This window comes from Choloepus didactylus, chromosome 2, assembly GCF_015220235.1.
Source record: "Choloepus didactylus isolate mChoDid1 chromosome 2, mChoDid1.pri, whole genome shotgun sequence".
Lineage (NCBI taxonomy): Eukaryota > Metazoa > Chordata > Mammalia > Pilosa > Megalonychidae > Choloepus > Choloepus didactylus.
The window spans coordinates 204,835,721-204,858,283 of record NC_051308.1 but is presented as its reverse complement, the minus strand read 5'-3'; the positions used below and the strand labels follow the sequence as shown (position 1 = coordinate 204,858,283).

General features: G+C 41.3%; 1 protein-coding gene across 5 annotated transcripts in view; it reads left to right on the top strand.

Annotated features, from left to right (window-relative positions):
• The window catches only part of KDM4A (lysine demethylase 4A), a 41,812-nt gene that overhangs the window by 2,308 nt on the left and 16,941 nt on the right, over positions 1 to 22,563 (top strand). For 3 of the 5 annotated variants that reach the window (XM_037827465.1, XM_037827466.1, XM_037827467.1), the window contains exons 2-11: positions 250 to 427; positions 2,321 to 2,496; positions 4,510 to 4,624; positions 5,822 to 6,015; positions 8,147 to 8,196; positions 8,926 to 9,029; positions 9,438 to 9,575; positions 10,288 to 10,526; positions 11,260 to 11,459; positions 12,609 to 12,982. In XM_037827465.1, coding sequence (XP_037683393.1) covers positions 250 to 427; positions 2,321 to 2,496; positions 4,510 to 4,624; positions 5,822 to 6,015; positions 8,147 to 8,196; positions 8,926 to 9,029; positions 9,438 to 9,575; positions 10,288 to 10,526; positions 11,260 to 11,459; positions 12,609 to 12,982 — 1,768 coding nt within the window. Of the gene's footprint in view, positions 1 to 249; positions 428 to 2,320; positions 2,497 to 4,509; positions 4,625 to 5,821; positions 6,016 to 6,350; positions 6,443 to 8,146; positions 8,197 to 8,925; positions 9,030 to 9,437; positions 9,576 to 10,287; positions 10,527 to 11,259; positions 11,460 to 12,608; positions 12,983 to 13,132; positions 13,259 to 22,563 lie in introns of those variants that run through there. The other 2 variants (XR_005215395.1, XR_005215396.1) reach the window with 2 other exon arrangements.

Here is a 22,563-nt window from a genome sequence, read left to right as displayed (position 1 = left end):
ATTTCATCCTTACTTGCATGTATCCATATAGTGGTTTTTACATTGTTGCAAATGTGTGATTTTACTGTTGTATTTGAATTTTGACATCAGGTTATTTTACATAACTTTCCTAGAAGCAGATTCCAAGTGTGAAGTCTTAATACATCTTCAGAATTTCTGTATCATCTTTTACTATTTCAACACTGATATTCCAGCATTTAATATTTACTTTATTTTGTATCATTTTATGCTTTTAATATATTTTTTTAGATTCCAGTCCAACCAAAGTGACCTCAAAAAAGAGGGAAAAATGGCTTCTGAATCTGAAACCCTGAATCCTAGTGCTCGGATAATGACCTTTTATCCCACCATGGAGGAGTTCCGGAACTTTAGTCGATACATTGCCTACATTGAATCTCAAGGAGCTCATCGGGCTGGACTGGCTAAGGTAAGGGGTGGGATTGTTCAACATGACTTTTGTTACAGAGGGCAGCAGTAGGATTTCTCCTAAGTGAAAGCTGGAAGAACTGGGTTTTAATATCTGAAGGACTGCCATTTGTTAGGGAGAGAGCTGCTGGGAATCTTTAAAAAAGGTGAGGGAAGGAGTCAGTGACTTCAGGACAGCTGTTATGGTGTTTCAGTCCTCATGACCTTCATGGTGGCAGTGGGTGCTTGAGTGTTTTTTATCTGTCACTGAGCATTTATGACATCCAACTTCTCTTACCCTGATCTCAGTCTCATCCAGCACTCTGATAGTAATTTGACTTTCCACGTGGACTTTCTTCAAAGGGGGAGCATGCACTGGCCAGCCAGCATGAGTATTCTGGTCTTTATAATTTGAAATTGGTTTCTGGTTTGTGTTTGTTTCTCCTGTGAGTTGGTTAGTTTTTTCTCCTGAGTTGAATCAATTCTTGGTATATTCTGGAGAATCAAATTGTTGAATCCCCAAATATGAAATGAAGAAGCTCAGAGACTGTGGACTTGGTCTGAGTGGAAATTTTTTTACTATACCCTTTTATAGTGTTTGAATATCCTACCATGTGTATGTATTACTTTTTCAGTTTGAAAAAAGAAAGCAAGGACGATGATTGCAAAGCTGAGGACCAGTCCTTGGACTGTGGTGCCTTCCCTGAGGCTTGAGACATCTCAATCTTTACTCTCACATGCAGATGTGACTGCTGCAGGGTTAACAGCAGCTAGAAGCAGCAGGACTCTCAATATACCTTTTCTTCATAGGACTTTTTTTTTTTTTTTTGGTTCTATTTTATTAGATGAAGAAAATTCCAAAAATAAAATTTATGCTGGTTATTACAAGTTAAATAATTCAAAGATAGACAGAAGAGGTTAATCTTCATGCACCCTTTCCACTGACACCTCTTAAGGTAGTCAGTATTAATTGTTTGGTGTATCTCCTTCCACACCTTTAGGTCTGCTCACACAAATATACACACGTTTTTGTGTAAATGTTTTATTTTCTAAACAGACTGGTATCATGCCATATGTTTTCCTGTGTGCCTTTGCTGTTCTTCCTCTCTCCCGCCCTCCCTCCCTGCCTTTTCCTTTACAACATATGTTCCTCCCTCTAGATCAGTTATGGATCCAATTCACTTGTCATGCTAATTATTTGTTAATTTATTATTATTATTATTTGAATAGGTAATATAACTTCATGGGTGAAATGGCAAGATGCCTTAAGAAGAGAGATGTTGTGGTATCTTCCTCCCACTTCTTTCTCTATAGTTTCTTGTGTATCGTTCCAGTATTTTCTTAGGCAATACTAGTGCATAGATGCATTGTTTTTTTCCCCTTCTTATAAGAAGTGTAGCATACCATATTCACTAATTAAAAAAAGAAAATACTGTATGGTATTCCAGAGAATGGATGGACTTTAATTTATTGAACTATTCAAAATTAGGTTTTTAAGAACCTTAGGCTTCTTTATAATTTGGTGTGTGACTGAAGGAAGTTTTGTCAGCTTTGTAAGTGTATACAGTTGACTAAATCAAGGAAAATTGTGTTGTTGTTTCTAAAAGGGAGCCCTGGACTGTTAGACTGTGTGACAGTCAACTCTTCAACCTCCTTTTTGGTGCCCAGATAAGATACTGAAGCTAAGAACCAGTATTACTTGCTTGAGGTCATTGCAGCTGGGCAGCTAATTAGTGGCAGAACTGGATTAGGGTCAGCATTATAGTGTATGCTCTGTTTGAGTGAGCATGGTTAATTAGGAATACCTTTCTAGTAAACTTGACTGTTGGGTTGGGGGAGTAGTATACAGGCATCTGTATCTGACCAGCTTGTCTGGTTTCTGATTTGTCTCTGGTGCTTCTTCTGTTCCCTACAGGTTGTTCCTCCAAAGGAGTGGAAGCCACGAGCTTCCTATGATGATATTGATGATCTGGTCATTCCTGCTCCTATCCAGCAGCTGGTGACTGGGCAGTCTGGTCTCTTTACTCAGTACAACATACAGAAGAAAGCCATGACTGTTCGCGAGTTCCGCAAAATAGCCAATAGTGATAAGTAAGTGAAAATACCTCTCTTCCTTTCCCTGTCTGAGACCCAGTATCTTATCCTCACCATTGTGATCATCCATCTGAAGAACCATTTCCTCAGGTCTAGCTTCTGTCTCCTTTTGTGCTCTCTGATGGGAGCATTCCTCCTCTCAAATCTCTCAATATAGTGTCATGGTCTAAACTTGACTACGATCTTACATAATGTTATCCCATTGTTTCTCCATCAAAAGTAGAATCATTTTCTGACTCGGGTAAGTTGCTTTTCTGTTTCAGTAGCAAAGAAGAACGTTGGAGATGGTGCAAAAGGAACTTTGCCAGATGTATTGATAACCTGTTTATCAACAAGTGGCCTTAGTAGTTTCAGCTTATCTCTTCTTTCTGGACCCTTCTTTTTTTAACATTGCTCAGACTCCTCAGTATCCATCTAGCTGCTATTCCATTCTTTTGACATTAACAGCTGGTCGCTGTTTTCTGTCACCCTATTCTTCATCATCTGTGTATTCTTACCTCTTTTGGAAACTTTTTATTTAGGCCAGTTGTTTTTAATATGTGGCTCTCATTTTACCTCAGATTCACAGAGAATGAATGAATTTCTCTCATTCTTGTCTCACTGCTCCTTCTTAATCCTTTTTACTGGATCTTCCTTCCCATGTTAGTCCTTAGTTTTGAGTTTTCACAGGGATTCCTTCCTTCTCCCTTCCTTCTCTTCCTTGGACTTGTTGGTCTATGCATGTCTTGCTTTCAGCCAGTTAGACAAATTGCACCTTCATTGTGAGCAAACCCAATTCTAAATCCTTACCTTGCCAGTCTTTGCACTTCTGAGGGTGTCACTTTGTGTGCTTCATCGCTCTCTCTCTCACATCAGGTCTTGCTCTTGATATTTTTTATTCTTTGCTTTCTTTCCGTTTGACTTACCTCAATTCTCATTGAAGTCTTGCAGTTTTAATAACGGAACTCTTACAGTAGCATTGTTGCTGGTCCCCCTACTATCCAGTGAGAGAATTTAAGTAAAAGCATGTTGAAGAAGTGTGACGTGTACTGCAGATGAAAGGCTATGTCATCTTTTATGTACAATTCCTAGCTAAGCATTGGGACGACCACACCTGTCGTCTATATCTTTCTTCTCTTTTTGTCAGCATATGCTAGGCTTCTCCTTCTTTCAGGGTACCACTTTTCCTTTTAATTTAACCAGTCCTGTGTCTCTTTTCTTCACCCTGAAATATAACAGACTCTTACTCTTACTTGCTATTTGTGTGTCCAGCCAGCTTTAAGAAAACCCAGTAAGTAAAAATCTAAATTTATAAAACAGATCAATTAAGGTAGAATATGGGGTCCCTAAATAGAACATTTGCTATGCAAAGATTCCCTTTTATATTTTTATAAAAAAATTTATGTTTTTAGGTCTGATTATTTACTTTTTTTTTTTTTTGAGGAGGAGGAGGAAAAAAGGTTTATTTATGCTAGCAGGAGGGCAGGGGAGATTTCTTTCCCAAATCTGCCTTTAGGCCTGATTATTTTTGAGTGTCAGCCACTGCATAGATGCTGGGAATACAGTAGTGAAACATACAAATGAGCCCACCTGGAGCTGCTTCCTTTACATTCATTGTTCAGGGTAGTGAATGCTGTTAGAACACCTCAGCTCTCCATATGCTGCCAGATTTTGGTTGTGGATAAATTAGGATTCGTGGCTCTTGATTCTTATGAGTTTGTAAGCTCATTTTCTCCCTGATGGCTAATCCACTCCTAAATCTAGCAGTTTAACTAGGTTCTCTTCACACAGTTGAGGATATCATGCTCCTTAAGGAAGATGGATTTATATCTGCTTTGGGCTTTGCAGGCTCAAAGCACTTGTGAGGGAAATGTTACGTATTGGAGCCTTGAACGTTAAGAATTATGTCTTGTTTACTTGATTGATTTGCTTAACCTGGAGCAGAGGATTGTGTTTTATACTATTCACAATGCCTAATGAGTTTAGTCCCTTTTAAGTGGTCAATAACTTTTTTAACATTTGTTTTTAAAGGTACTGTACCCCACGGTATAATGAGTTTGAAGAGCTTGAGCGGAAATACTGGAAAAATCTCACATTCAATCCCCCAATTTATGGTGCAGATGTGAATGGCACTCTATATGAAAAGGTGAGACTCACTGGAAACCACTGCAGCAGTTTTTACTTTTCTAATATACTTCCATTTTTATCATACGCAGCACATAGTAGGCACCTGAAAGCTATTTGGTGAGGGTTGGGTGAACGATGAATGATCTACCACCCACCAGCTGTTGCACTGTGCTCAGTTAATTGTGGGTAGTCGTGCATGTGACTGAATTTTCTCTCTCCCACTCTACATGTGAATTGGACGAGGTGGTGTTCTTTTCAGGGGCTGTTAGCATAATCTGTAGGTGGTGGCTGATGAGTTCTTGAAAGGGTGGCATCACAGAAAGTGAAGGGGAGAGGCAGTGTGGTTTCTGCAGAGAAAAGATCACTGACTAATCTAATGAAAGGGGCATATATTTAAGAAGAAATTGTATTTAGGTTTCTCTAATCCCTCAAACAAGATTCTGTAGCAAAATTTATTTTAAAACATTGCCTTGCTTGGGATATAGCACTTTTTGGCATAAAGAACTGTTTTAGATATAGCAGAAGCAGGGAATATTTGGTACTGTTTTTGGATGATAGGGTGTTTCTTGGATTAACACTCAGATTGATTTTAATATTTTTGTAAATAATTGAAGGAGTTAAAAAAGTAGATTCTAAGCTTGTTAATGCTGGTTTTTGTGGGGTGTGTGAAGTCAAAGTTGGAGGGATGAAAGGCTGAAAGATAGTATGAAGAATCTGGGGTGGGGAGGTACAAAAGCAAGGCAAAATAATCCAGAACATACTTGGTAGGACGTAGGTTCCTAGCTGACCATTACAACTCAGGAAAAGAATTTGGGTGACATCGTAGACTTTTTACTGAAGACATTGACCAATGGAAATTAAAGAGCAACAAAACCGGTATAGTAAGTTCCCATGTTTTGCATTTTTTTTATGGTCTGAGTGTTCCTTCTTATTTTGACCTAAATTTCTTTGGCTTCAGTTCAGACTCTTTTTGGGTTTAGAACAAGTACTGTCATGTCCTTATCTTTCATATTCTAATATTGTTCACAAAATGGTATTTGCCCTTCTGAGGCAAAATGGCCTCAGTTCTAATGGTAGCTGTGAAAAGTGAGTGAGGGGTGATGTGTTGTTTTGACATTATTCCATGTATTTGTTAGAGACCTCCTCTATGGTTCGTAGGTTTAGAGACAGTTTATATTCAGATGTAAACTGCCCTGGACTGTCATTTCCCTTGCAGCATGTTGATGAGTGGAATATTGGCCGGCTGAAAACTATTCTGGACTTGGTGGAAAAGGAGAGTGGGATCACTATTGAGGGAGTCAACACTCCATACCTATACTTCGGCATGTGGAAGACATCCTTTGCCTGGCACACTGAAGACATGGACCTATACAGCATTAATTACCTGCACTTCGGTGAACCAAAGTCCTGGTAAAGTCAGCCCGCAGTTGGCACTGGGGCTTCTGATGATAGAGCAGAGCTTCTCAACTTTAAAGTGCATGGGAGTCACCTCAGGATCTTGTTAGAATGCAGATGCTGATTCATTAGGCTTGGAGTGGGGCTGGTATTCTGCATTTTAAACCAGGTTTCAAGAGATGAGATGCTTTTGAGGCAGTGGTGCTCAGACCACCTGTTAAGTAGCAAGGCTTTAGAGATAGCAGGGCACTTAATACCACTGTATGAAAGCATAAGTTGGCTGAGGTACTGCGAGCCACAGGGGCTATTCCAAGCTGTCCCACTGCTTTCTAATTTCTCTTTCTGAACAGGCCTGAGGCATTTCTTAAAGGCAGACTTCCAAGACTGGAGTCACTCCTTCAGATGATAGAAAGCTTTCTTTTCCTCATGGAAAAAATATTTGGTGAGCAGCAGTGTGTGCTTAACACAAGAGAGAATGCAAAACTACTCAGCATATGCTTCTTGCTCTCTTGTCTAGCTGGGAAGACAAACATTGTTCTCTCTTCTCTCCCTGCTCTGTTCCATCTCTCAAGTCTCAGCATTTTAGTGAAGGTGCTGTGGAAAACAGACAGTGAAGAAGACAAAGGAGAGCCCCACCTTCACACAGATAGGAAATAGGAGATAGACGGTAAAAAGTCTGAGGAAATTTTAATATGGTATGAGCAAAGCACTGGTAGGGAAGTAGTGGGTGCTGTAGGTCTCTGTAGGAAGGGTGCATGAAGGAGTGGGGATTAGAGAACGCTTCCTTGGAGGAGATAAATAAGTGAGACCTTAAAAATGAGTTAGCTGTGTGGAATGGTGGATGGTTTAGGAGAGAGGAGACTGAGGGAGGTGTGTCCAGGTAGATGGAACAGCATGTATAAAGACCCTAAGTTGAGAGAGAGCATGATATGTTTAGGGAACTGGAAGAGGTCTGGTGTGAGTTGGGTGCCATGGACAAGGGTGTGAAATGAATGAAGAGGCCAAGAGGACACCATGGGCCAGAGTAAGGAGAGTCTTAGAAACTATACCCCATTTCAATTTCCTTTTCTAGCATCTTCACCTACATCCTTTTCTAAGGATTTTCCTTTCTTTCTTCAGATGCTTTCTAGTTCCTAAGCTGGGGGGAACCCTTTTGACTCTGTGATTACCCCCTACCTACTGTCCCATTTCCCTCTTTAGATGGCTTCACTTCTAAAATGTAGCTTTTGTTTCTTCACTATTGTTCATTCTAAAATTCCCTGAAATTGGATTTCAGTTCTCATATCAAGAGGTTTCTAGTTATTGCATACTGTTTACAACATCTAAGATGGGACCTCCAGAGACTTTTCTACAATGTTGCCTGATGGAATTGAAAGTCTGTTAGGTAGCAAACTTTTTCCTCAACCCTGTTCTCTGTTTTGTTTCATAATGAAGCTATTTGGGATAGGAAGTTTTTGTTGCTGTGGAATAATGTTTAGAATAGATTATAAAGGTCAAAATATAGTTACTACAAGTTTCAAAGTTTAAAGTTTAATAGTGTTACAATGTTTTAGAGAGTCTTTTTAAAAAAAATTTTTATGAAGAGCAATTTCAATTATGTCTAGACACCCTACTGGGTAGAAGAGCAATTAATTATTGAGTGATCAGTATAGATGTCGTGGGGAGAAAGGGAAAATGGATTCATCAGCAGATATGGGGCCAGGTCTCTAAGTATCTAATCCATTTTCATCTTGTTCTCCATTCTTTTTCTATTCTACTGAAGTTAGGCCTTTCATGCTCTGACTTTAAAAATTACTGAGATTATGTAATGCCATATTTCTTCTATTGATATTTTATTGCATGAACAACATTATAAGGAGAGAAACATTCATTGTGTACCATAAATCCTGGTTCCTGGTAAATATTCTATACATGTCTTGTTCAATGAATATTAAAGAAATAAATAATTCACTCACACTTCTATGTGGGCTCCCTGCTCTTTTGCCTAAACAGTCTTAATATTTCAGTTCTCCAGATTCTCTTCTAGTTTTTCTGGTTGGCAGAAATCTTAAAAATCTGATATTTCACGCTGTTTTGAGAGTGGGAACAAGCCCCTTAGCTCCTCTACCTGTCTTCTGCTCAGCATCCAATGCTCTTGTAATTGCAGGTACTCTGTTCCCCCAGAGCACGGAAAACGGCTGGAGCGCCTTGCCAAAGGTATTGTCTCTCCTCTGCATGATGAGTTGGTCCCACCTGTGAGCTGTGCTAATTGCTCTAAAATGTCCGTCCTCTGTGGTCACATTCTCATGTGTCCTTCCTGCATGTGGAGGGTGAACTAGACTGCCAGAGTGGTTACCCTAGCAGAGCAACTCAAACTAGAGCCTTTTCCTGACTTTGTCTTGGGACAAATTTCTTCCTTGTTTGTCTTGGGCTCTTTTTTTTTTTATCAAGCAGGTTTATTTGACCATAGATGGTATACCAGTCAGATTGGGTCTGGTTCTTCTGCTGAAAACCTAAATGATAAAGTCTAACTTGAATTATTTTGCTCTGTTTCTGTTAAATGGACTTTGATAGGTCTATATCTCTGCATAGCCTATTTTAAGAGATTCTGGAGGGATCTATGCTCTACATGTATTACTGACAAAAGATTGAGGATACAGGTGAATGGAGAAAGATCATAAATAGTTCAAAGCTCTTTATAAGGGCAGAAGGCAACTTGTGTGAACTCATTCCCTAACAGAATTTGACTACCCATTTAACACCCTGTGTGGTAGAGAGCCCGAGTCTCAGAATCTTAAAATTGGCCTGAAGCCAGAAAGATCCTTGGCGATCACATTGGTGGTCTATTCTCCTTATCCAGATGGGACCACAGGTGTGAAGTGACTCCGGGGTTATAGAACTGGCATGGAGCATTAGAGTAACCCATACCTGTTTTCACATAAACAGGCTTTTTCCCAGGAAGTGCTCAAAGCTGCGAGGCTTTTCTTCGGCATAAGATGACCTTGATTTCCCCCTTAATGCTAAAGAAATATGGAATTCCTTTTGACAAGGTGAGCTTATTTTACATACACAAGTCCTTAGACTTACATAGAAACCACTATTTTTGGTCTATGTTTTGCAGAGGAGTTTTATATATAGTTCGTTGCTCTATACCAGGTGTGGGCTGAAGTTAAACTATATAGCAACACTTTTATCTAAGGGTGTTAAAGGTGGGGATACTTTCCAGTGCACAGAGGAGAGTCAGAGCGCCTTCAGCAGTGTTAATTTGGAGTTATGGTTAATTGTAGTCATGGCATGTGACATGTTAGAGCTTTGCAGGAGAAGATATCAAGGCACCACTGGTTTTATGACTTATTCTTGGTTGCTCAACTAAGCTGTGACAGAACTGGGACTCAGAATTCCACTTCTTTAGTCTTTCTCTTATTTGATGCTGCTGCTTCAAGTCTGTTCTTGTTCAGGTGACTCAAGAAGCTGGAGAATTTATGATCACTTTCCCTTATGGTTACCATGCCGGCTTTAACCATGGCTTCAACTGTGCGGAGTCTACCAATTTTGCTACCCGGCGGTGGATTGAGTATGGAAAACAAGCTGTACTGGTAAATCCTCTTATTTCTTTATTTAACACCATGACTAAAAATGTCTGGATGAACAAATTCTTGTTAGGTATGCTGATTAATGATTAGAACACTTCTTTGAACCATTCGAATTCAGAACAAAGTGGCTTGGCATGTGCAAAGGTGTTGACATTTTGTATTCATAAAAGAATTCTTAAAAAGTTATTCAGATTTGGGAATTATGAAGTGAGGTTTTGATGCTTAAGTCCATTAAGCAATTAAACCACACCCATACACATCGATATTGAAGGCACCCTGACAGTTCAGCTAAGGAATTCTTAGGGATTTACTTTTACTCTAGGCAGGGAGCAGCGGTGGACCTTTGACCAGGAGTAGACTTAACTTTTGCAGGTCTTGGCTTGGATAGATAGCAGAGGGAAAGTGGACATTGACCATTCCAGGACCCAAAAGGGCAGGGCTTCCACTTTTATGATTTTTCATACCCCCTAGTTAGTGCCCAGGTGGTCTTACCCCAGTGCCCTGCATGCCCCACCCTTTTCCCCCTGCTTCCCTTCATGTTTGAAGTTGCTACCTGTGAACCAGAACTGTTGGGTTTTAAATAAACTTCGTGAGCACATTTGTGCTTTTTCCCATTTGGGGAGAGGTGGTGGAATTGGAGGGGAGCAGGGGGCGGCAGTGAGGCGGAAGCAGTAAAGGCGCACTTACCGGTAGCTCTTCTGGTTACTTGTGACAGTGCTCATGCAGAAAGGATATGGTGAAGATCTCCATGGACGTGTTTGTGAGGAAGTTCCAGCCAGAAAGGTACAAACTTTGGAAAGCTGGGAAGGACAGCACAGTAATTGACCACACTTTGCCCACGCCAGAAGCAGCCGAGTTTCTTAAGGACATTGAACTGCCCCCAAGAACAGGAAATGAGGAGGAGTGCCCAGAGGAAGACATGGAAGGGGTTGAGGATGGAGACCTCAAGAGAAGGTAACCCAGTAGCCTTCTGGCCCCTGCTGTTTGAGGAAGGGCTGTCTGGGCAGCTCTCTAAGACTGTTTCTAAGTGGGGTGTTTGAGCTGAGGGAGTTTTCTTCTTAGTAAGACTCAGGGCCACAGCATTCAAGAGCTTTCTTGAAGCTGGTCCCCAGGAATAACATCTATTGGGGGCTTCTTCCATAATCCTAGTTAGAGCTATCATCTGCTGGGGTGATGGGTCACACAAATGCAAAGGCATGGCACTCCCCGAGCCAGGAAAATCACATTTACTCATCACCACGTCAGAGTTTTTTAAAAAAGTATATGGTGGCAGGGATGAGACTCGCAAGTACAGGGGAATGGTGTGACTTAAGTCCACCGGCATCATCAGTGTCTGAGCCAGAGGATCCTGTTCTCTGAGGAGACTTTATTCTTCCCTTATGGGGGAAGAAAGGAAAATGTATTTATGGGCTATCTACCGTATGCCAGGTGCTCTGCATATCCTTTCATCATCCTCACAACCAATCTGGGAGGTAGTTGGTGATAACGATGTTTTCCAGATGATGGAACAGGTTCAGAGAGGTGAAGCTCTGTGTCTCAGGTCACAAATAAGAGGCAGAGCTGAGGTTTGAAACAGTTGGAACAGACTCTGGCCATCCTTTTCAGACTGTGTGTGGATGTGTGGGAATGTGTTCGTGTAAGTGGATGTATTTGTGGGTTCATAAAAGATTTGCTCTCCTCCCTGCAGCCTAGCCAAGCACCGTATAGGGACAAAGAGGCATCGCGTTTGTCTTGAAATACCACAGGAGGTGAGTCAGAGTGAGCTCTTCCCCAAGGAGGAACTGAATTCCGGACAGTATGAGATGGCGGAGTGCCAGGCTGCCCTCGCTCCCGTGAGGCCTACCCATAGCTCTGTGCGGCAAGTCGAGGATGGTCTTACCTTCCCAGGTTTGTTGATTATGGTATTTTTTTCTACAGCCCTTACTAATATCTGTCTGTTCTGAGTTAGATGCAATATTGACTGCAGGGCCACAGATACGAAAAAGGGGAATGACAGGTCTGTCAGCACATACCATGATTATAGCACATATAGTGTGAGAAATGCTTTAATTTAGGGATATACGGGTTGGAGTGGGAGCCTAGGGGAAAGGCCCTCTCCTTCTTCTTGGGGAGGGGACAGGGAAACCCTGAAGGTTTTGATGAAGGTGACATGGATGAGCCAACTCTTCCAGGATAAGTAAGATTTTCCAGGGAGACAGAATTGGGGGTGGGGGTGGGGGAATAGGGCATCCTAGAGAGGTGGAGGAGGGGTAGCAGGAGCAAAGACATAAAGATGTGAAACAGCATGGTCTATTTGGGGAATTGGAAGTGAATTGCTGTAATTTGACTATTAGGGTGGAAGAGAGTTGTTTTACCCAGAGATGAAGTTGAAGAAATAGGAATGAGATGATATAGGGACTGCCTGCCATTTAGAGTTTGCTCAATTGGAAACTTTAGGAGCCATTCGTTTGTTAAGAAGGGAGTGGTGTGGCCAAATACAGTTTTTTAGAGCATTTGGATGGTTGTATTGAGGATAGGTTTGTTAGGAGGAGGCTTGTATCAGTCTCAGGTCAGGCTTGAAGAAATCTCTGTGATGGCCATACCTTGGTTTGTTTGTTGACGGCTGTCAGCACTGTGGTCTCAGACCTCTGTGTCCAGGCTAGCTTCTGTTTAGCAGATTGTTCAGCTTCAGATAGCCAGGTTTCTGCTGAGCTCAGGCTTTCATTTCTTGTAGGAGACTTCCCAAGGAAATAGCAACTGTCACTTACTGAGTGTCTGCTGGGTGCCAGGCTGTCTTCCCATCTTACACACAGTAATAGTGACAATCCCGGAGATAGGTGAGAGTATTCTTTTCTCACGTTACAGAGGGAGAAACTGGAGGCGCAGAGGATCTCAGCAATTAAGCCAGGAACACATAGTGATCTTCTCAGTGTTAGAGCCAGGTTCAAAGCCAGGCCTCAGGCACAACCCATGTTTTTGTGTTTGCCACTGTGCCTCACATCCAGTTCAGATGTACAGGAGGGAGTTGGCTCGAGGTGATGTGTTTGTGTATTTCAGATTATTCTGACTCCACTGAAGTCAAATTTGAAGAGCTCAAAAATGTCAAGCTGGAAGAGGAGGAGGACGACGACGAGGAACAAGAATCAGCTGCTTTGGATCTTTCTGTGAATCCTGCTACTTTAGGAGGACACCTTCTCTTCTCAGATTCCAAAGAGAAATTGTCATCTAGCCTGGGCTCCAGTTCTTCACAGGATTCTGTTTCTTCTGATTCAGAAACCAGTGAGCCTCTGTCCTGCCAAACCCAAAGACAAATGGGAGTTCTCACTGTGTACAGCTATGCCAAAGGGGATGGCAGGATTACCATGGGAGAGCCGTGCACGGGGAAAAAAGGGAGTACTACTAGAAGTATCAGCGAGCGGGAGCTGGCAGAGGTATGGGCTCTGGGCAGTGGTGTGGGGGAGGTGCATCTGGTGGGATGGAGATGCTGCAGGTGTCCAGGAGGGCAGGAGAGCCCCTCAGTCTGGGCCTCCACTCTGCAGTTGCATCACACGGAAAGCCAGGTGACATTTGTTCTCTTCCAGCTTGTTCTTTGCTGGGAGTTCCCTTTTCTCTTTCTCTCTGTGTGACTGTTGGTCCAGAGAATTGCATCATAGCTTCAGTGACAGCAGCAGATCTTCAGCTGAGTTGGATGCACACTTCCTTTTCAGGTGGGGTTGATGTGAGCCCTTTGTCTGACTTCCTTGCTTTAGAAGCCCAAGAGTTAGAATGTTGGCAGTTGTAGCCCAGGAGTTTGGGGGTTTTGGATGAGATGGCCTTTCTTACCATAAAACCCCAAGGGTTTTTTCCTTAGCAAATCTTGACTGCCTTGTAGACTCCTTGAGAATCCCCCACCCCCTCCCTAATACATTTTTCCTCTCCTGGTATAGTATTGATAGGGCACCCATTTGGAGACCTGAATGAATTCCCAAACCCATAAATATTAACATGTTTGTTCAGACTTCCTCTGAGCACATGTTGCCACCAAAAGCTATGTTTCCAGTTTGTTTTTGTGCAAAATGGTTCTCAGTGGGTCTGCCACTCTGAGTGGGTTGGAGCAAAGCTATATTGATGTAGCTAGACTCAGGCCTACCCAAGTGACCTGCTCTTACTCCCCAGCTTCACAGCTTATGTGGTTCAGGTTACAGTGCTGCATATCATTGGCCTTTGGGGAGGTGGATCATTGGTGTATAATAGAAGCCAGTGCAGAAGGTCCTCTCTATTCCCTGTTACTATACCTTTACCTTTTTAAAATACATCTTTTCATTATGAAAAATCTATGAAAAATTTGAAAAGTGCATATGAACAGTACCATCATGAGCCTCCCATGTATACTCATCTTCTGTATAATTATTAACATTCAGCATATATATTTTTCTTTCACTGAAGTGTTTTTAAAGCACAGTCATCCATCATGTCTCTAAAAAATGGCATTGTCCTACTTGATTGTGATAACCATTATCAAGTTAAACATTAACAGTAATTCTGACATCCAGAATTCATCTGACAGTCCATATCCAAATCTTCCCAGTGGTCCCAGTGAGTCCTTTGTGTGGTTGGTTCATCCCCTTGTCTTTAATACCCATGTAATTTTTCTTCCTGCCTCCCTGGTTCTCAAGGCTCAGTTTCTGTAGACTTTCTTTAGACCATGTGAATGTTCCTTCCCTACATGTTATGGTGGGTGCAGGCTAGTGATGTAATAACCACCTTGTTTCCTTCTCATTACCAGTGATTGCTGCCTTCTGTGGACTCTTATGGTAGCTTCTGTAAGAGGGGTTTTAAGTTTGGAAACCCAGAGTCCCTTCTAGTTGCCACATACTAGCCATTCTTCATTTGCATAGCTCTTGTGCCCATTTGTCATCCTCCTATTGCACCACAGTTCTTGCCGTCCTTCTCTTGCAGTGTCCTTTTGCCTGTCTTGTCTTCAGTTGCAATCACAATCGCATAAGCAGCTCTCAGGTTGGAAGGACATACTGTGGTAAATGCTTTATTTGCATCATTCGGGCTATGTATTACTCCTAAGTTAATCTCACTACAGTGCTCAGGTGGTTGTTTTTTTGTTCTTTTTTTTAAGGGCACCAATAAATAACACTCACGTTTTTTCCTCCCATATTTGGAACCAGGTAAGTAATGGATATAGGAATCACGCATATGGAGCTCAGAATGTCGATTTATTACCAATTAAAGTGCCAGTTACCTTCCCAGCCCCCAGGCAGTCCCAGATAACCACAGGCCCTCTTCTATGGACAAAGTGTTTTCCATTCAACTTCCATATAGTGTGGACACACCAGAATGTACTCCCTTCTGCAAAAGGCAGATCCCAGCTAAGTGAAGCACACTACAGTCCATGGGGTGGTAAGAAAAGCCAGAAATCCCTCAAAAGTAGAAATAAGTTGGCGGAAGGAGGTTGTTCTCTAACATGCATTTCTGGTCTTGTTCAATCACCTACTCAAAAACCATTGAGTACCTTCTTGTTTCCTTTTTTTTTTTCCTTCCTGTTTCTTTTTCATTTCTGTATGGCCTTCTCAGCTGTAGCCTGATGGTTAATACCCTTCTCTACTCCATCATCAGCCATCACCAGCCATCCCCCTCCCCGTATCTAATACACTGTCTCAATTGATCTACTAAAAGTCTCTCAAAATGTTTTGGCTGCTCTGCCTCTTGTCTTCACTCTGTAACCATTTATGGCCTGGCCTACTCCGGGTCAGTACTGTGCCTGCAAGGAGCTCAAAGTCTGGAAGAGTAGACAGATAAAAGCAGACAGTTCTAGTCCCTAGCTGTAAGTGTTATAGCAGCTCAGCCTGGGGATTGGGATGAGAGGAGTCAAAAAAGCTACAGGAGAAGGACACGTTTTAGCTAGGCCTTGAGGTTAGAAGGAGTCTGCTGGGTGGATAGAATGAAATTGAAGAGAGAAACCGGGAGAGGAATGTGTTCTAAATAGTGATTATAGTAGCACAGGCTAAGATTAAAGTACATGGGGACCTGCAGTGGTTTAATTGGTCTCAGGCATATAGGGCTGGAGAGGAGGGTGCGCCTTGCATGCTCTGCGAAGAAAGTAGGTTTTAGAATTGGGGTGGGGAGCAGTGGAAGGTTCCCTCCCGCCTACCACATATGTATCTGGAGATAGTACTTTTTTTTTTTCTTCCTGCTTTTTGCAATTTTTTTTTTTTTTTTTTAATTGCAGATTTTGAAATTTATTCACGTAGTGTATTTTGGAAGGATTATATGCTATCAGTGTCTCACAGTATCATCACCTAGTTGTACAGTCATCATCACAGTCAATATTAGAACATTTTCATTACTCCAAAAAGAAGAATAACAAATGGATACCAAAAAAGAAAACCGAAAACATCCCATACTCTTTATCTTCCCCTAGTATTGACCCCTAGTATTGGTGTGGTATGCTTGCTACTGTTGATGAAAGAATATTGTTAAGCTATTACTGTTTCAACTATAGTCCATAGTTTGCAATAGGTACTTTTCCCTCCATATACCACTCTATTATTAACTCTTTGTACAAGTGTTATACATTTGTACTATTCATGAAATAACACAAGGTTCACTATGCTATACAATCCCATATTTTAACTTCTAGCTTTCTTCTGGTGACGTACATGACTCTAAACAACTCCTTTCAACCATGTTCACCTGCAGTTCAGCATTATTACTTATAATCCTAATAATGAAATACCATCAACTCGATCCATTTCCAAACAGTGAAGTTCAACCTTATTAAAAATTCTGTATATTTTAGGCAACTGCTCCCCATTCTCGCGCTTCATTCTGTCTCTTGGTAACCTATATTCTAAGTTTTATGACTGAGTTTATATATTCTAATTAGTCCATATTAGTGAAATCATACAATATTTGTCCTTTGGTGTCTGACATTTCACTCAGCATTAGAGAATATATTTTTAAATGTAAACATTCAAAGCAGAGCAAATACTCATCACTTAGATTTAAGAATTGTTATGACCTTGCTACATTTGCTTCATCTATCCTTTTGTTACTTGCTCTAAAGTATTTTAGCATATCCCAGTTATCATATCATTTCTTCCTTACTTTAGTATGTATTTCTAAAAAAAATGGACATTTTCTTGGAATGATCACTGTGCCATCAGTTTATCTAACAAAATGAACAATTCTTGAGCATCATCTGATACTTAGTCCATAATCAAATGTTGCCAGTTGTCTAAAAAAATTTATTTTACTGTTGTTTTGAATAGGATTACAGCAAGGTTATTCTTTATAATGTCTTTAAGTCTTCCTTAATCTAGGGCAGTGCCCCTTCTTCTCCCCACTCCCCCCACTAATTAAGAAGCCTTTAGATCATGTAGTGAAGGGTATTTTTAATCACTGTACTGAGCTTTTGGAAAGATCATTCTGAAAGCATTAAAGAGATGGGGGGGCGGGTTGTGGGGAGATGGGGACAAAATTAGAAATGGTTAACAGAAGTTCTTTCTTGAAGGTGAAGTTATGGATGATATTTACTTCCTATGTAACTTATTTACATTTTTTAATGACTAATGTATGTTTCTGAATAATCAGAAGTTTTAGATTTGAAAAAGGGAAACCAGTTAGGAATGTGTTCCTTTAGGACCTGAGCTCTGCAAGTGGGGATAGGGATAGGGAGCAGGAGATGGATTTGGGTGTTGCTTAGAAGGTAGGAGCTCAATTCTGAGTGACTGGCTGTGGCGTGAGAGGCTAGTGTGTGGGTTGACTTCTGGGTTTCTGGCTCGAGTTACTGGGCGGATGGATAGTGGTGTGTCATCAGTGTAGGATACAGGTTGTAAGGAAAGTGAGGGGATTTTTGAGTGTGGCTCAGGAAATGAGTCAGTTTTGGTTATGTTGAGTGTGATCTCCTTGTGAGGTAGGTTGTGGAGATGGATAGACACAGCCTTGAAACTCAGGAGGGGAGTCATCAGGAAGGGAACAGATGGTGTGTGTGTGTGTGGAAGAGCTTGCGTGTGCAATGTGTGTGGCACAATGAATTTTCACAGGGTGGGTGTAGCTAACTAGAGAGCCCAGGAAGGAGAGTGGGAAGGAGCAGTCAGAGGTTGGGGAGCTAGGAGAAAAGAGTATGTCCAGAGCCAGAGGACGAGAAAGACTCAAGAATATGGGAGACATGGGCAAGTATTCCTTGTGTTAAAGGGCAAGAGCCTGCAAAGTGGGGGAAGTTGAAGATGGGGAGAGAGGAGTGAATGGATCCTAGAGGTCTGAGGAGGTGGGAGGGAATGGGATCTCTAGTACACATGGTAGGGCAAGAGGGGATGGCTACAGACAGTTTTAAAGTAGGAGATAGGAAGTTGTTTCTGCTGGTCTCTCCTCCTGGAATAGTCAGATACCTACCTCTGCTTATTGTAGTCCAGACCTTTATAAAAGCTACTCTTCCTGGAAATTTTTCATTATTTCCCATCTAGTTTCCTTTTTCTGTTTTGAATCTCCACAGTACTTTGCTCCTTTCTTATGATTCTTTGTCTTGGTTTCAATGTAGTTGTCAGCAATTAGTGGAGAAGATAGACTTCTAGAAGTCAGACCCTGTGCCACACTAGCCTTGTTTCTTGTGGCACCAGAGTGGTCCCTGTCTTGGCCCATGACCCTCTGTAAATGTGGAATGAATGAGTAAAAGGTCAGAATAGTTTAGTAAGAAGCAGACATCAGGATTAATTGATTGGCTGGAATAGGACATTGACAGTCAAGGGTTGGGGGTAGAAGCTGAGCAACTTTACCCATCCTTGGAGAGACTGGTAGAATTGTATTTATATTTGGAGACAGCTGGGTTCCTGCGAGATCCCCTTGGGTTTCCCTTCCCTTCTTTATGCATTCCCCAAGCATATGCCACCCAGCTGTAACTTAGGAGCTTGCTATTCAGTTTAAGTGCCACCATCTATTTCAAGGGCCTTTTTAATGGCAATCTGGTAACCTGAAGTTTTTTTTGGTAAAATACATTCCTCATTAATTGCTGAAGCACCAAAGCCTTTGAGTTGTTAACTACAGATGAAGCTACTGCTATGTGACTGCTGCGAAAGTTCTTAGTTTAAGCTGCTTTGAAAAAAATGAGGTCCCAAAACAAGGAGAGAGCTATTAGTTCTTCTCAGTACAAAACAAGTCCCATTGGGAACACTGACTTTACCGGGTGTCAGGTGTTAGAAGAGGGATCAGAACTTGGGAGCCTTGAGCTCTGGCTCTGTAGCAGGCAGGGTACTGGGAGACCCTACAGGCTATCCCATCCTATCCTTAACAGTGAGTCCTGTGGGATAGGGTTCATTACCCTCACTTTCCCAGTGAGGTTCCTACTTGTTCAGGCTCACACAGCTAACTGATTGAGTAAGACTTGAACCCAGCCCTTTGCATTATATACTGAGGGAATTTAGAAATTGGAGCAAATCCCAGGAAGGATGTGGATGCCATGTAGCAGGAGGAGTATTTTACCAGGAGATGAGAAAACTGGAGAAAGATTAGAATATTTGAATAGATCTGACTACTTTGGTCAGAGGCAGCATGATGATAGTAAAAGGGCATAGGCTTTGGACTTGGATACCAAGTGTCCCTCTGGCTGGGTTATAAGCTCCTTGATCATGTCTTATTCATCTCTGCATTGGCAAAGCACCAAGCACGGTATACTGTGTACGCATACTGAGTACATACGAGGCACTCTGAACTAAACAGATAAAGGGTAAAGGTGTCCTCTTTCTTCCCAAAACTGCTTTCTGGTGTTCTTGAACATAACCACTTCTACCTCCTTCAGTATTAGGACCTGTAAAATGATCTGTCTCCATCTACCCTGCATTAGTTTTTTGCTTCTGATGTAACAATTATAATGGCTTAAAATAATACAAAATTATTACAGTTCTATAGTGTGAAAGTCCCAAATGGGTCTCATTGGGTTAAAATGAAGGTGTTGGCAGGACTGCATACCTGTCTGGAAGCTCTGGGAGAATCCATTTCCTTGCCCTTCCCAATTTCTACAGGCCGCCCACATTCCTTGGCTTATGGTCCTCTTCCTGCATCTTCAAAAGCAGCAGTGTCAGGCCAAATCTTTCTCATAGCACATTATTCTGACACTTGACTCTTCCTCTGCCTCCCTTTTCCACTATGAAGGATCCTTGTGATTACATTAGGTCCACCCAGATAATCCAGGATACTCTCCCGATTTGAAGGCCAGCTGATTACCAAGCTTAATTCCTCTTTGCTGTGTAACATAACATTAACAGGTTTTGAGGACTAGATTGTACACATTTTGGGGGACCATTAATTCTGTCTGTCACATACCCTAATGTCTCCTCTTTCACAGGCATCTTTCTTCTCTGCCTATAAAACCATGTTCACATAGCCCTTAGTCTAAAATTTAATTCTCAGGAAGAAATGATCTCTTCCCTTCCTTTGTTATAGATCTTCTCAAATGCAAAGTCTCTGTGCCCTCTAAATGTATTCCCTCTTTAGTTCCTTATAGTCTGGCTAAAAGTCCTGACAATTCCCAGTTGCTGAGTCAATACATAGGCTCAGCTCTTTTGTATTCTTTGGTACTATGGACTCTCCCTTTTCCTTGGCTTTCTGGTTTTCCTCTTACCTCTCTGCTTCTGAATCTCTTTTTCTGTCTTCTCTTCTTCCTCCTGTAGGTCTGGGAATCCTCAGCATTAAGTTCAGAATTAAAATCAGAAACTGGAAGGTTTGGTCTTTAGTCCACTTATCTTCCATTGATAATCTCATCTGCTCCCATGATTTTAATTCTGAACTTGATGCTGAGGATTCCCAGATCTACAGTTCTTGCTCTGACCTCTTATATACCCCAGATCTGCATTTCTTATTTCTCCCTATTTCCAAATGAAAGATCCACTGACAAGTATATTATGTGCACCATGCACAGCAAGTTCAACCAAGCTCCTTATTACCCCTGCTTCATCCATACAACAAGTCCTCGTATATTATCCTCTCACCTTAGTGAACCAGGCTAGAAATCTGCACCATCCCTGGCTCCTTTGTTGTCATCCTTTTTCTAGTCTCTGCCACATTCCAGGTTTAGGTCTGTTATCCAGGAGGTCTTTGAAATAGGCAATGAAAGAAGATTCATTAGGGTGGAGAAATAAAATAATAGTTAATTTCAGTTCATTTTTGTCTTATATTTTTAAAATCTATTTTTGTTTTAAAATGTGCATACAGTATATTTATATAATTTGTTAATAAGTATACATACGTTGAGGTGCATGCTTCTAGATTTTTTATTTACATGGTATACTGTCAAACAAGGTTGGAAGGAATATGTTTTCAGTTTGTTTTAGCCAAAGAACCTTTTCTTTAAGTGAAATTTGTGAATTTAAAAAATGTAAATCAATAGTGTAACTTTGTTTGAAACAGAGGTGAGCCTAGAGCCCTGCCTGCTCATTCTAATGGAAGCTCTTGAAGGAGCTTCTTGTTGACATTTTGAAAACAACTGGTTTAGACTGTTGAAGTAGATTCGGTCTGATTAAAAGTTTGTGATTGTGCATGTCTTCGTGGATTTCAGTAGTAAAAGGTTTCTGTGATCTCCATTTTCCTCTACACTGCTGCCAATATTACACTAGTGTTAAACATGTATTACATCCCCTTAGTCCATTTCCCCACACTTGTCTTCCTTTCTTGGGCAGTCCTTTGCACACCGTAGATGCTCAGTAAATATTTTTGAATGAGTGATTGAATGAATGGGCAACTGGACACTGAGACTTGGTAAGATTTGTGTTTGGAAGACCAGACTCTTCTATCTGGATGTGCCCCAGGCTTTGGGGCAGTCCTGCTCAGAATTTGAATTTTCTTGACATTCCAAGTGTTGTCCTTGAGGTCTGGGTTTCCATGTAGTTCCATGTGTTACTCTTTTCTGAAGAGGTAGTGCAGTGCTGTCTCTTTTCTACAGCACTCTAAGGCATTGGTTTTTGTCACAGCTGCAAATTGGCCCTCTTCCAGGCCTCATTTCCTCATTTAATGGATTTTGCTAACCCTGTGTCTCCTAATGGTATGGTAGTATAAGCAAGTTTTAAATATGTTGGTTAGAAAAGAACTTTTATGTAGTGTTACTGATTCAATTTATTACATCTTAAACCTGTTCTCACTTGCTTTGACTTTATGTAAATACAATGTTAAATCAACCTTCCCCTTTGCAGGTAAGGCCAGAGTTTTAGATATACTCCCTGTCCTGGCTGATGCTCTCCCCTGAAGAAGAGGAAACTGAGAAATTAATAATATCAGCTAGAGCTGAGGTATCAATAGTGTATGAGGAGAAGTTGGCCTATTTTACTTTTAATGGATCAGGTGTTCCTCACCCTTTTGAATGTTTTTTGTCTTTTCAAATTTGGGTGGCCCAGCTACCTTGGCACATTGTAACCTAGGTGTTTCTGGCCTACTGGTCCAAGGAAAGAAGTAACTGGGCTCCTCTAGGGTTCTCAGACATAGTTTTTTGTTTCTTTTTAATACATTTTTTTATTGAGAAATTTAACATATATGCGTAACAGTGATAACTCAAAGTACAATTTAACAAGTAGCTCTAGAGCAAATTTCAAAGATTGCTATGAGTTACAGTTCCACCGTTTCAGTTGTTTCCTTCTAGCTTTTCTAATACCCTAGCATCTAAAAAAAATTTTATATAGAGATTCAGTATTTGTAATCCTTTGTTAAATCCTATCTTGTCTGTTGCTACTCCTTCCTCTCGTTTAATCACTTTCTTGATCGTCACAAGTGTCTAGGCAGTGACCACCCTAACTTGTTCATATTGAAAGGATGTGTCGACATTATGGGGAAGGGGGCTGCATCTGGTGGTGGTTCTTAAAGAGGCTTTTGCCTCTGAGCTTTAGGACTTGTCTGGCATAGGAACACTCTGGTGGATTTACGTTTCTGGAGAGAAACTTAGTGAGTGAAACTTCTGTAGAATCTCAGATAGGGTCCTAGGTATTTCAGGACTATTGTTGGTCCGGTCTTGGCATACTGTGGCCATTTGGGATATCTAGCT